Below are 14,784 nucleotides of genomic sequence, written 5' to 3' on the forward strand. Positions count from 1 at the left end.
GTGTTTTGTCGATAATATTTTTTAGCATTTGAGCATTGCCTTGCGTTAGGTCAAAGCTGTCTAAAAATGAATTCTAGCAAATCGAAGAGTGTTATGGACAGTATAAAAAAACAAAATAACTAGCGATACGTAGTAATACATGACAAGGCTTCCAAAATTAACGTGCTCTTCATTGAAAATACTATACTGGCAAGGCAACCCCTGACCCACCCTTCTCCAGAGAGTAAGCGCTGCTCTGCTGAAGTCCAATCAGTATAAAAAATTAGGGTCCTTCAAAATATACTGTCTGGAAAATGTATCATTTTGAAAAGTTGTTCCTATTTACTTTGACACCTGCTTACTGAAGGATGTTTGTATCCATATTGAGCATGTGGTAAATTGTTCATATTAATTTTATCTCAATTTGTAGCATTGTAGGCCGAGTGTGTGAATGCACTCAGGTGTCACAGACATATTTATGGCACAGACATCTACTTTTTGATATTAATTCCGGTGTATGTGCAGACCAGCAATTCCTATAGAAATCTGGTACACACATTTATAATTTAGTAGCTATGTTATTTAGTATGTCTTTCTCTTATACCCACAGTAGAGGAAGATACTTCTTAACTACAAGTACGCAAACAATAAATGCATGAAATACAATCTTGATACTAGTAATCACCAGTTGGTTAAGACAGAAAGCTATACGAATCCTAAATAGCTAAATGAAACCACTACGTAGCCAAGAAAACATATGTTGTCAGCAATACCACAGGACGATGAACAACCTTACCTGACGGAAGCATAACCCAGGTTTCCAACCTGCAGCAGGACAGGGTATGAACCGGGTGGGAGACTGGGCAACAGGCAGACAACATGCGTGGAATTCACCGCAAGTACTGGACATGGACCCGCACCAATGTATACTCTCGTGTCGACCAGTGCATTTCCAAAGTTGGAGCCAAATAATGTTAGATTTCTGTTTCCTAAATTAGTATCAGAAACAACATGTGTTATTTTAATTTACATAATGGCAATCATTCAACAGTGTAAAGGTACACACATATGTTCTAATACGTGTACATGCCTGTCTGAAAGATTGGAATATATTTATCTAACTTAAAACGTGTCCACAGATTTACTCATTTATTACTCAATGCTGTACAGCAGTCAGATTTGCTGGCTGCTTTGCACAAGATGGTAGATTCAGAGCAGAGTCATATCTGTTGTGGTTGGCCTGCTGCTGTCATTCACCGAAATGGCTTTTAACAAGTCTGCCATAACACACTGCATCGCACCATGGTGGGATGTATGTCGTTACAACGCATGCTTTTACCACGCATGCCTTTACAACGCAGGTATTACAACGCAAGTCGTTACAACGACTTGCGTTGGGGGGCGCTGGATAGTGGGTAGTTTAATTTACTATTCCAACTCCAGTCCCCGTGGATAGTAGGGAAGGTTTTGGATTGTAGATTAAACTATTCCCTATCCTACAGCGCCCTCCAGCGCAAGTCATTGTAACGACTTGCGTTGTAATACCTGTGTTGTAAAGGTACTGCGTGGTAAAAGTTTAGTTGTAAAGGATGTTTCCCCCATGGTGCAGTGGTAAGTGCGCCCTGTTCTAGCATAGGATTAATCTGGAAGCATACCCTTCTAGTACATGTGACTGGAAGAATGGAAGCATGAGGAGCAAAAGTGGAAAAAATGGAGAGTAGAGGAGGGAGTGGAGTGAAAAAGTGGGAGGGAAACAAAGATATGTTTTTTTTAGTTTATTTTTTATTTATAAAGTTTTTATATAGCCCGAACTTGACCCTAGAAGGGCATCAGAGCGCTTTACAAATAGTTCAATAAGTAGAAAATAGATAACTAACAGTGGCGGCTGGTGGATTTTACATATGGTAGGGCGGAAACTGTAGGCACAATGAAAACGTGTGAACCAGCCAAACTCAAAAGAGTTATGCAGGGGTAGTTATTATGCAGGGGTAGTTATGCAGGGGCAGGCTCTTAGTACAGAATATGATCAGCTATGTTTTTATCTGACAAGTTACAGTCAGCTTTGCTTTGTTTTAACCCTGTAGCTGCTGCATGCGCACATATTTCTGGGGTTAACTGTTTATAATTAGCTTTTCCGCACACGCTTACTTATATTTCCCAAATGTTTATGCACTATCTTGTTATGTCCCTCCTTAGCATCTGTTTGCCTTTTAATGGGTGTATATTTGGATTGGGGACTGTTTGCTAAAGAAGACAAAGCACCAATAAACCGAAGTGTCTTAAATCCAGTATATAAAGCAGTACATATCAAGTCGTCCTCAGATTGCAGGGTAGAGTCTCTAATCTCGTATTCACCCCACATAGTGTAAATTGTGGCTGTTAATCTATCGAGCGAGCTGGGATAGGGTCCAGATATATTCCCCGATGATATGCACACCTCTTTCAGATTCTCTTCTGGACTTTTTAATTTTTTATTTATCTAAACATTTGGTATCGTGCACGACTCACCCGGAGGAATATCTTGGCGCGGTCCTGAGCTGCTTAGAAAAAGGATAGGGTAAGCACGTATAAAAGCTATTTCATTGCAACTTGAAGGACACTGTTTGAATGTTAGCATGTAGGTTTAAACTGTGCATTTCAAAATACGTTACGTTACGTATTTCGGTAAACTTTTTACAAAACTTACTATTACAGCGTGAAAACTATAAAAATCTCTTGTGCAATGTTTTTACGGAACCCCAAGTGAAACTGCATCAAATTCACATTTGCATCTGCTATCGCTGATAACGGATCTTTACAAGGTGCAAAAAAACTCTTTATTGTGCCAGGGAAAAGTCCCAATTCAAACACATTTAGTAACTCTTGGAACCTTTCACAACACTACTCACTTGTTGGTGGCTACACTTGGTAATCTTTTAGAAGCAATTTATTCGCAATAATAAAACTATAAAAGTCAAAATAAAAACGTAACTTATGGGGAGGAGCTACGCTAGCAACCAAGATGGCCGCAAAAGCTCCCGGCTCCACCGACCTCCGCCAGTAGCTCGTAAATCCTGTTATTTATCCTGAATTTGCACCGGACTCCCGGGCGACTGAGGTGTTCCAGAATCTGAAGGTGCAATCCCGAGATTTCCATTTTCTCGAATGATGAAGGTATGCTGTGTTTTTATTCTCGGCTTAACCCATCTGGGTTGGAGTTGAACAACATCGGCTGCGGGACTTGGGCGGCGTCCGGTCTCCCGAAGTGGAGAATATCCTGACGGACTTGGATGGCGAGACTGTGGTCGGTTGATTCCGAAGATACAGCGGCGTGCCGCGCCCGTCGCTGTGGTCGGGGGTCCGTTGCCCAGAGGCTCTGCTAGGCTCCCGGGGTCGACAGGCTTGGATCCTCGCTGGCGGCGAAGGGGTCGATATCGCGAAATTGAGAGCGCCCGCTGTTGTGATCGGCCCCACCTGTGCCTGATACCCCGGAGTAGTCGACCTCCGGGGTTCAAGACCTGATCTGTCGCTTTGCGAGAGGGGATGGAGCGGGTGGAATATACGCCGTCGCTGCGGAGAGTAATGGCCGCTATTGGGGCGCTCCATTCGCAGGTCACCGCCATCATCTAGAAAATGGTCGTAACAGTTGACAATATCTGCCTGAGACCGGACTACGACCCCTCGATAGGTTTGAAACAAGCTGTGTTACCCGCAGAGCAGGTTAAGCCTGAGACTGAGGGCCCCGTGCGGAAGCCAGATTTGGTATTTTCTGTCGGCTCGCAAATACCAGCTAGCGAGCCTGGGACTACCATAAGCTCATCATGCGCAAGACCGATACCGCCCAAGATGGACATAGACGATCTTATACTCCATAATAAGTTCCTCAGTGACTATCAGAGTGATTCATTATCCTTTTCCGCCCAGTTGGCTCAATCACGTTCATGTGTCTTCTCTTTGGTGGACAGTTATCTCCGTCGGACTTGTGGACTTCGAGTACTAATATCCTGGTTTCGATCCTACCGTACTGACTTTCACTTTTTGGAACATTTGGATACTTCTATTGAGATAGCGGTTCGAGCGGAGAGGGCTCGCATGAAAAATTGGAGTGGCCAGGGTTGAATTCGACTGTCTGGGTTTGATAAAATGGCTTAATTTGCTACGGGACTTGTAACCTATAATGATGTGGGAGTCGCGTGGTTTTCACAAACTCCCCCGATTGGCTTGTAATTGTAGATTTAAATAGTCTTGATTATATTTAGGGGTGGGTTGCTTCTGGCGGGGGGTAAGGGAGGCCGGGGGCCTGTCTGATATCTCCTCCTCCACTCTTTTCCTTCTTTTGGGTTTAGTTCTTGGGCGACAGGCACGCTGCTAGTGGGGTTAGGCCGTAGCCATTGCAGGGGTGCAGGGTGGGGGGTTTGAGTTTTTTTTTAATTTTGTCTTTGTTTAGTTCTATGGCCTTTGTTCTTTTCCCTTTTTTTCTCCTTTTTACGAGAGGTGTGTTGTCTATCCTGAATCGAATTTTCTCTCTTCTCTGGGTGTCTACTCTGGTCTTAAATATCCTGAATCGTGGGTGGTCGGGTCCTGCAGACTGATGCTTACTGAGGTTGTTAATTACTCTGTCTCTCCTTTTTCATATGCTTGTCGACGTTGACGTCTCATACTCCTGTGTATTGATTTCTCTGCATTGGCCTATTCACCTACATACGGTTGTAATCTATTCTATTGTATGGCACCTGATATTTGTAATGTTTCCTCTTTTTTCTCTTCAATAAAAAGACTTAAAAAAAAAAAAAACTAACTTACCTTCCCGCCTTCAAGTCCCGACTCCCGCGGCGCCGTCCTCCTGTTCTTTTTCGAATTCCCATGGTACTCCGTGCTCGTCGTCACGCAGGAAGGCTGCAGGCAGCCTCCCTCCCCTCCCCTCCACCACAGCACAGCGCTGTGATTATTTCGGCCGGCTGCCCCAACACTGCGTCATATCTCTGTATGCTGCAGCATACAGAGAACAGGGAGAGTGGGAGGGGTTACTCGAGGGCAGGGGGGAGCGGCTTGCCCACTGTTATTAATACAGTTACTACTATCTGTTTGGCAGCCTCTCAGGCTGCCCAAACAGACAGTATTTACAACAGTGGGAAAGCCACTCCCCCTTCCCTCGAGTAACGCCTCCCACTCTCTCAAGCAGGAACTTCTGCTTTCTCGCCGTGTGAGAAGGCAGAAACAAATGGTAGTTATTAACTCTACTATTTGTTTCTGCCTTCTCACACGGCGAGAAAGCAGTGGAGCGGCGCCCAAACGCCCCCATGGAGGATCTGCCGCTGATAAGTAAGAAACATAAATGCTGACATTGTCCATTGCAAATCAAGAGTGACACAGTGAGTTACAAATCAGAACTCAGAGAGAAAATGCAAGCCCTGTTTGGAGAACTGCATCATATCGCTATCCAGAAAAAGTCAGTAGGTTTAGTTCAGAGATTTATTCATTAAAAGCAGTTCGACTTCTTTTTTGAATGAAGTGATTGAAGGGATCAGTTTGATTTCAGGGGCATAGAGTTCCAAATTATAGGGGCCAATCTGGAGAAGGCTCAGTTTTAGGTCTTCTTTTTCCCAAATATTTGAGGTCTCAACAGTAAGGTGCTGGTCACTCTGGATGATCTGCCACCTCCGGACAGTTCCGTTTTGTCAGCTAGGTACTTCAGTGTGATGAAGTGTAGGGCTTTGTGGGTCATGCAAGCACTTTTCATCTGAACCCTTGCCTCATCAGGGAGCCAGTTTAGTGCCTTCAGATCTGGAGTGATGTGGTTGTAACTTTTCGATCCAGTGACAAGCCTTGCAACAGAGTTAAGGGATGCCCTTAGTGGAGCCAACTTGGCTCTCGGTGGACTGCATAGTGTAGCACTCCCATAGTCTAATCTGGGGATCACTAGAGCTTGCACTGCTGATTCACGGTCGTCGAAGGGAAGGAAACGTTTTAATTTTCTTAGAATGCTCATTTGAAAGTTTGCGCCTTTGGTGGCTGAGCTGATGTGTTCCTGCATGTTGAGATTCTCGTCAAGTGTAATTCCTAGTGATCTTGTGGAATCTATAATGTGTGGAAGGCAGTTGAAAGTTGTTAAGTATTTCATCCAATTTTCAATGTCAAGGGATCTTTTTGGTGGGGCAATTAAGAGGAATTCGGTTTTGAGCGAGTTGATTTAAAGGTGGTTTCTGGTTAGCCAGTTTTGTGTTTTTTGGAGAGTTGTGATGGGATGTAGGGGCATGTTAAAATACAGATTTGGTAACGTTACCGAATCGGTAAAATACCTAATCGCTATAATTACCGAATCTGTATTTTGACATGTAGGTAGCACTGTAATCAGTGCTACAGGGGTTTAAGAATTCTTAATTTACCACCAACTAGAAGTTGATGGTAAATAATGAAAACCCTTTAAAAAGCATTTCTTTTGCTTTTTAAACAATGCCATGTTGCAGACATACATGCCCTAAGTGCATGTATGTCTGCAACATGTGCACCCATGCACAATTGCTGGGTGCAACAAGGTGTCAAAATGACACCCTGCCACCCTTCAATGTTTCCCCCAATTACCGAATCGGTATTTACCGATTCAGTAATTGACATTCATTCCTATGGGCCTCCAGGCCCATAGAAATGAATGGCAATTACCGAATCGGTAAATACCGATTAGGTAATTACCGAATCATACCGATTCGGTAATTAAATCGGTAAAATTACCTACATCCCAATTGCCAGTTCTTAAATACCGAATCGGTATGATTCGGTATTTAAGAATTGGTACATCTGGCCCTATCACACGACGCGTTGTTTTTGAGGGTGAGTCCTTGTAGGTCTGGGTGCTAAACTATCATATGCGGGCCTGGGCTATTCACGGTTATCATCGGGAGGAGCTCAATTGCTCTTTGGAGATCACTTTCAATCTTTTTAGACTTTTCAAGAAAGAAGGAGGCACATATGTTGCACTTTGGAAGCGGTATGGATCCCATTGTGTAGGGGTTGGGTTTTCGATTAAAAAGATGTTTCATAATTTCGAACAGTTTTCTTGGACGATTTCTGGCTTTGTCTAGTTGAACTCTGAAGAAATTTGCTTTTTAGTTTCCGTTGTGAATATTGTATGTGTTTCTCAGTGACCGCAGGTGCTTGACGTGTTCTAGGGATGGTGAGGATCTCCACACTCGTTTGGCTATTCTCAAATTGCATCTTTCTTTATTTAGGCTCCCATTGTACCATGGTTTGGAGTCTCTAGTGAACGGTCTTTTTAGCTGTAAGGGCACAACGGTTTCAAGAGTGGTCGTCATGTAGTTGTTGTAGTGGTTTGTAAGGTCATGGACATCTGGCATGTCCACTGGAGGAGGCAGGACGTTATTGCGAGGGATGTCAAGTCATTAAGGTCTATGTTGCAAGTGATCCTTTTCCATTGTCTGGGTTTCTTAAGTTGCGGTTTATGTGCCCGAACTGTTTTGATGATGAGAAATGTGATGTAGTGGTGGTCTGTCCAGTCCCATTGGACGATAGTTTTGAGTTGAATTGAGTTTGCGTTAGCAATGATTATTTCCAGGGTTGCACCCATGTTGTGCATAGGGCTGTCGCAGATTTGTTTCAGGTTAAGATCAACTAGAAAGGATTTTAGGCTGTTAACTGAGGGGTCTTTCAGGTCCTTCCAATGAAGGTTGAAGTCTCCGAGGAGGATCTGGGAGTAGTGTTGTCCTACGTTGGTAGTGATGATTTCCATGATTTGTTCAATGAATGAGAGGTTGTAGCATGCAGGGTGGTAGATCATGTGTAGTGTACAGCGTGGTTTGTTGTTACTCGCAATGTTTATGCAAAGGTATTGACAATCAGATAACTCAACGATTTGCGACTGATTCACCACAAGGTGTTTCAAGGCAATGCCTCTACCCATTCCGTTCGGTCTGTCTGATCTCATAATGTTATAGATAGGTGGGACTAATATGTCTAGGATTGGTGCGGAGGAATCATTTAGCCATGTTTCTGTTAGGAGTAAGAGGTCAAACGTATGGGCAGGGGTGAGGTCAGCAATGTCACCTACGTGTTTCACGGCCGATCTGCAATTTAGAAGTATGCATTTCAGGTGTGGTTTGGTGTCTACTGAGTTTGTCTGTACAATGAGGACCTGCTTAAGGTTGAACGTATTTAATTCTCTGGAGTTAGGCCTAGGTTCCCAGAGTGGGATCAAGGCAATTGTTAGTATGGGAGCCAGGTTGTCTGGGTTTTCGTGGTGTGCAGGATTTTATGTCAGGAGAAGGGAGTGTATGTCATTGTCCGATAGTGGCTTCTTAAGCCTGCCAGGCCCTGTGAATGCATTGTGTTAGGGTAAAGATTGACATCTTGTGAGAGGTGTTGGTGAGATGGTTGCCAACCTGTTGTAAGGAGTGTCTATTTGTGGTAGTTGTGCGTGGTATGTGTTGGGTTGTGGATGAATGTGTATATTATTTTCTGGAACACTTTTTGGCCATCTGTTATAGGCCAGCTCTGACGTGATATTTATTAGGCTCTGTAAGTCAGACTTGAGTTGGTGTAGGTCTTGTTAAATTTTTTCCAGTCTAGATTCTATTGTGGCATGGGAGAATGTGCTAGTGGAGTGGGGCACTGGGCCAGAAGTTGTGAGGGTGCACTGGATTGGTTAATTGGGTTGGACTGGTCTGAAACAGATGGTAAGGGGGAGGTCTGGTTGGAGATGGTTTTAGGCTTGTATTCTGAGATCGGGGGTGGGGTTGGAGTTGTGGTTTGGGGCAGAGGGCCGGAAGGTGAGGGTGTGCTCTGGATTGTGTAGATGGGTTGGTGCTGGTCTGAGGGAGATGGTGAGGGGGAGGTCTGGCTGGGGATGGTTTTAGGCTTGTATTCTGAGACTGTGTGTGGAGTCGGTGGTGAAGATATTTTCTTTGCTGTGTGACTCGGTGGCCTTTGTTGTAGCAGTTATTTGTGGGCAGCAGCCGCTGCAGGTAGGAGCAGTGGGGTGATGGGGCCGTCTCGGGGAGATTTCGAGAGATGACCACGAGGGAAAATTACTTATTTATTCAATTTCCACTCATGGTCGTCTCTCGAAATACCCCCCAGCCGGCCCCACCTCTCTTACCTCCAGCAGCCGCAGCTTGGTGACTTGAAGGTAATGACTGTGGTCCATCAGAAGGTATTGGAGAATTGGTATTGTTTAGGCTGATTGCTGTGGTGGAATGTGTAGGGGATAAGGGTTGACCTTTTAATGTGGCTACCCTGGGCGAGGACAATATGTGGGACACCTGCAAGTCATGTGTAGATCTAGGATGATCTAGAGAGGGGCTGAGTCCTTATTAGATACTGTATAATTGATGATAGGGAAGAATTTGTTGAATAGATTTAGGATGCGATCTGATGACTGGATGAGGATTATCCCATTGTTATAAATGGAGATGGTACATTTTGCATTGACGGCGGGTGAGGGCATAACGTATAGTCTTAGGCTCAGCAAGGTTTTCCTGGATGTAGAGATAAAGAGTATCGAATATAGGGCTTTCCTCCATTGAGCTCTTTTATAAAAAAAGTGTCAAGAACGTAAAGAAAGTGCAGAGCTTGGAAGACAAAGATTAAATGAAATAGGTTGATAGATGAAGAAAATTAGACCATTAGACTGAGGGAGCATAGAGGCAGAGGCATAATGGAAGGGGAGAAGAAGGGTGTAATGAAGAGCAGAAAGAGGAGCATGCATTTTGACGCAGGGCAGCGCAGTAGGCCTTCCTGCTGCGCCATAGTGCATCAAATAAAAAGGGCAAGAATGCAATGTTTCTACAACAGGTGGCGGATTGCTGTCCTTCTCCTCAGCGCTGGCGCACAAACAGGAGGCGTGCGTCAGTGCAGGCACCCTTGCATCATGTTGCAAGGGTGGCTGCACTGCGGGATGATAGTTTTTGTACAGGAAGGTACACCTTCCTTCACAAAATCAATCATTGGGGGCATTTTCCTCTTTCTACGCATGCTGCAGAATGCAGCAAACATAGAAAGAGAAAAAAACGAAGTGAAATGAAAGTATTTCTCCTTGTTGCACCTCTCATAGGCCTCCCCTGGAGAGGCATAGTATCCTAACACATTCCCAGGTTTACGAATCCTCGTAAATCTAGAAAATGCTTCAGATTCCATGGGTGTGGCATGGGAACACCAACAGCAAAACCCATGTAACGCCCCTTTCACACAGTGTTCTGCGTGAAAGGAGCACATTTCTACAAGGCCATGAAAAGCCACATAAATTGGCTTTGCGTAGCCTTGTAAATATGCTGTGGCACATTGCGCCACCAAAGCGTAAAAAGAAGTCTTGAGCAAAAGTGTGTCTAGGCCTTTGCAAATGAGGCCCAAAGATGCAAGGGAGGATGAGGAATGTGCTGGCATTTGAAATGCACCATGTAAGCATAAGTATGGGAATGTAATAAAGAAAAAGTGTATGGAATTTACCATGCAGATTTTGGTGCAGTAAACATCAATTTGTAGTTCGGCAAAAACCTATGATAGGAGCTAATTATCCCACATGATCAATTACAAACCTCAGAGTATTATTATTTACCATTTGTGATAAATAGCACTTTAATTCTGATAAACTCTCAATCGGGGCCTCTGAGTTGTGTGAAAGTTCTGACACCTTTGCATATTTCCCTTGATAAATTATGGCAGGTCAAGAGTGATGACATTTATCAGCGAAAAATTCACAGAAAAAAGGCGAAACGTGTAATTTTCTGTGTTGAGAACGATTCCACAGGTTAATACCCATTTTACCGGAGGTATTTACCTGTGGTAATAGTATTTGCCAAGTGTGGGAAATACCCCGCCCTAGTACAACAAACTTGTAATGAGGACCTTAGTATTTTGACTTTGCTCTGTGATAAATGCTATTTTTGTGCATGGCAAGACTTCTGGACCAGCAGAGACTCTATCCTTGTTTACATTGTTTATTGCCTATAGGGGTTTCTTCTTCATAATTCGAGATGTCAAAAGCAGGCAAATCTTTAAAATGATTTCTACAAGTGCTTAGAATAGCTAATTCATTCCAGACTGAAGTGCAGCCCCACCTGTCCTACCCAGATATTAAGAATTTTGGCTTGGCAATTCTTTCGTTTAAACTATATGACAATACATAATTTCCTTGGCATTTGTTTTCTGTATATAATTGTGGTCAGCTTAATCTTGGGTTTCACCTCAGCCCATCGTCACAGCGACACACTTACAATGACTTTGACAGGCACCAGTTTCCAACTGCAGCTTCATTATTCGAGCACTCACCACTGGTAGCATCTCTGAGGCTTCCACTCAATAAATACCGTTAAGCATTGGCCTATGCTGCAGTTCTACGCCTTGAGACACCATTACTTTTAAGCTTTATATAAACAGGTGGCTGGCTGTATCTAATCCTTTTTTGGAAGGTAGTTGCACTTTTTCCTGAGAACACTAAATATTAACTTTTATAATCCAGATTGTATCTTATTGAATTTATTTTGACTTGGAGGGTCTGCTGTCCCTTCGTCGTGGATATTTAGGCCTTTTTTATTCAGTTGTCCTACTTTATGTGTATTTAGATGCTTATATTTGGCTTTAAGCATTTGATCAATCGGTGAGGGGCCCCCTTGAAAAGTGGGGCCCTGGACCAGAACCCTCTTTATCCATGCCCTAAAACGTCTCTGCCTTCAAGTAGCCATTAGGTTTTGACGCAAAGTACAATCTGCCTACCTATGGGGCTTCCTGTCAAAATCTAAGGGTGTTCACCTTAATCCACCCAGGTAACACCGACTTGAAAACAAATCCTGCACACACGTTTGCAGTTTGTTTGGTTCTTCAGTGAGAACCAGATAAGTAAGACAAGGTTCAATGAATGTACATGATTGTAAATTGCTTGGTTCTTCAGTCAGAGCCTGATGAGTAAGACAAAGTTCAATAAATGAGGTTGAGATCCAGCGACGTACGATGTGTGTTTATAATTCAATTCTGATTAGTACATACAAAATGCAACCAGCCGACACGTGTTTCGTCTCACCGTTATTAATGATGTGACTCTTCAAGGCTGTTGGAATCGAGGATCACGGAATGGCACGCAGGTCCGTTAAGTATCAGGACCAAGCTGCGAGGCGAGTATAGATCCGCTACCTGGATAGGGACGCCACCGCCGTGCACACATCCGTGCCTCGATCTACTTTCTGAACGCCGATGTGGACACAACCGTCCTGGGGCTTTCGCTCACCGGCAGCCATTGCCATACGTAGGTGCACTCCACCTTTCAGATGCTTTCCGCCTATACTCACCTCGCAGCTTGGTCCTGATACTTAACGGACCTGCGTGCCATTCCGTGATCCTCGATTCCAACAGGCCTGAAGAGTCACATCATTAATAACGGTGTGACGAAACACATGTCGGCTGGTTGCATTTCATATGTTCTGATCAGAATTGAATTATAAACACACATCTTACGTCGCTGGATCTCGACCTCATTTATTGAACTTTGTCTTACTCATTAGGTTCTGACTGAAGAATCAAGCAATTTACAATCATGTACATTTATTGAACCTTGTCTTACTTATCTGGTTCTCACTGAAGAACCAAGCAATCTGCAAACGTGTGCACGGGATTTGTCTTCATTTGTTTGGTAGGGGATTTGTTCCTTACCAATGCAGGGGCTGTTTACTGTCTGGGTTTGTTCCCCTGACCTGTTTTGCACCGTGTAATCTGAGCCAATCTACTTGATTCGCACCCACTAGAGCACCATATCTTCCTGTCCCTCATCCAAACCCAATCTCTCTCAACACCGACTTGACACTGAAATGCAGAGCAGAACAAAAAGGTGTTTGCACCTTTTGCACTGAAAAGTAAATACCATGCACCATGAGTTTTTCTTTGCGCTGGCCTTAGTAAACCTAGGCCTTACTGACAATAGAGTGCTGCCAAGTATGAGACCATTCCCTTGACAAGAGACCGCACAGGGAAGTTAGAAACTACATAGTCATCAGTACAACATCCATTTCCACGATACATTCCCCACATGTGCTTGAATTTTCAGAGTAGGCAGAGGGAGTCAGCCAATGGAAGACACAGCAGGCAAACCTAATGTTATCGGTAGAACCCGTGGGTATAATGCTCAGCTGGCTCCCACATTTGGACTACAGCATCTTGCAAAGCTGATTTGTCCCATAACCAGTCGTCCCATTTTATTGTTATCCTGAGAGTGGGTCTCACTGTATGTGATTGATAAAGACAAACAATATTTTGAGCACATGCCACTATAAGAACATATCACAAATATACATGGACAAATTGAAAAAAGTTACATTAAATCACGAAACATTTGTGTATTAGGTATACACACTGTTTTCATCAATATGAAAGACAGCTATTGAAATATATTTCCTCATACTATTATGCAATATCTATGTTGTCAAGTTTATATTTTGTTGAAAATCAAGCTACAGTGCTACATGCTACATCACTATAATAAAGAATGACATTGTCGGGATCCCTACAGCACTTGTGTTCACTTGCAGAGGAGCAAGATGCTCTTGCAAATATACAGCCACATTTTTCAGCCGTACCTGTGATTGGGTGGCAGAGGGGCTGATAGACAGATGCCACAAGTGTATCTGCTACACTATCTGATATATAAAAGCTGCTCTCGTACCATTTGTTCTATAGTTTAGGTCGCAGCCATCTAATGTTAGCAGGCCCCTGTCCCTTCTCTCACGTCACACATTGGAGAGCTATAGGCAAGTACTGGCAGTAAGAAAAGGCCTGCTCTTGGATTGCCAACCACCCCGAATAGGCTCAATTGCATGTGCTCTGACCCCTCAAAAATGGCGACATTGTTTATACTCCTGATTGGCATATTTAACTTACCTATAACTCCATACATAGTGCATGATACAAAAGTGTTGACAGGGCCTGTAAAGTAAAGGTCACTAGTGGACTGCAGCACATATTGTGCCACCACTAAAGTGATGCAAAATGTGTCTCCAAACATTTTGCCAGGCCTAAACCTCCATTTTAATACATTTAAGTCACCACTAAGCAGGCCCTTAATATACATAGGGCAGGGTACATTGTATTTAAAAGAATGACAGGTATATGTTATATGCCCTGGCAGTAAAAAACATCCAAAGTCTTTTTTCACGGTGGCAAGGCGGGCTCTCCCATAGGAAATTACTGAGTTAAATTATAATGCTTAATTTCAGTATAGGATTAGGTAGAAAAAGTGGTTCAAGGACTCATTTTAATAGCAATTTAAAGTCCAACTTAATGGCCAATGTGTATATATGACTGTTTTGAAATTGACAAGTTTTAGAAAGCTGTCAATTTTCTGCCTGACCCTAATGTGCCTTTCTGCCACTTCAGTGCCACTCAGGAGAGGAATGGCTTCTTGATTACAATTTGAAGTTGCTCACAGAGCTTAAACAAAGGGACAGGGGATGACCTTCCCCTTACAGGAAGACCATCTGGGCTGTGACCAGGGACATAACTAGAAAGAAAAGATGCCTACCCTGTCACTGCCAGGTGTAGCTCAACCCTGGGCCTGTCCCCTCTAGTGTCCTGCTAGCCAGCCAGGGAAATTCTCAGTGGGAGAGGAGAAGTCCCCAGGAATGGGTTTGAGTGAACACAAGGGAGGGTTTGGCCATTATCAGAGATACAACTCTGAGTGAGCACAAGGAGCTTTCCGTAGGGAAAAAAGGTTCTGCTATTTTGGTTTTTGGAAGAGAGAGGCACTATGGGATAGTTAACCATACAGCACACAGGAAGTGCTGCAAATTTGGGTAGCGTCATCCTTGGAAAATCTTATCATATTGGTTAGGGAGT

The 14,784-nt window shown here is 43.6% G+C and overlaps 1 protein-coding gene across 1 annotated transcript in view; it reads right to left on the reverse strand.

The window, feature by feature from the left end:
* The window catches only part of LOC144827999 (fibrocystin-L-like), a 1,093,512-nt gene that overhangs the window by 567,847 nt on the left and 510,881 nt on the right, over nucleotides 1-14,784 (reverse strand). Inside the window, exon 33 of the mRNA XM_078686146.1 lies at nucleotides 776-968. Coding sequence (XP_078542272.1) covers nucleotides 776-968 — 193 coding nt within the window. The remainder of the gene's footprint in view (nucleotides 1-775; nucleotides 969-14,784) is intronic.

The sequence above is a fragment of the Lissotriton helveticus genome, chromosome 4_1, assembly GCF_964261635.1.
Source record: "Lissotriton helveticus chromosome 4_1, aLisHel1.1, whole genome shotgun sequence".
In the NCBI taxonomy this organism is placed as follows: domain Eukaryota; kingdom Metazoa; phylum Chordata; class Amphibia; order Caudata; family Salamandridae; genus Lissotriton; species Lissotriton helveticus.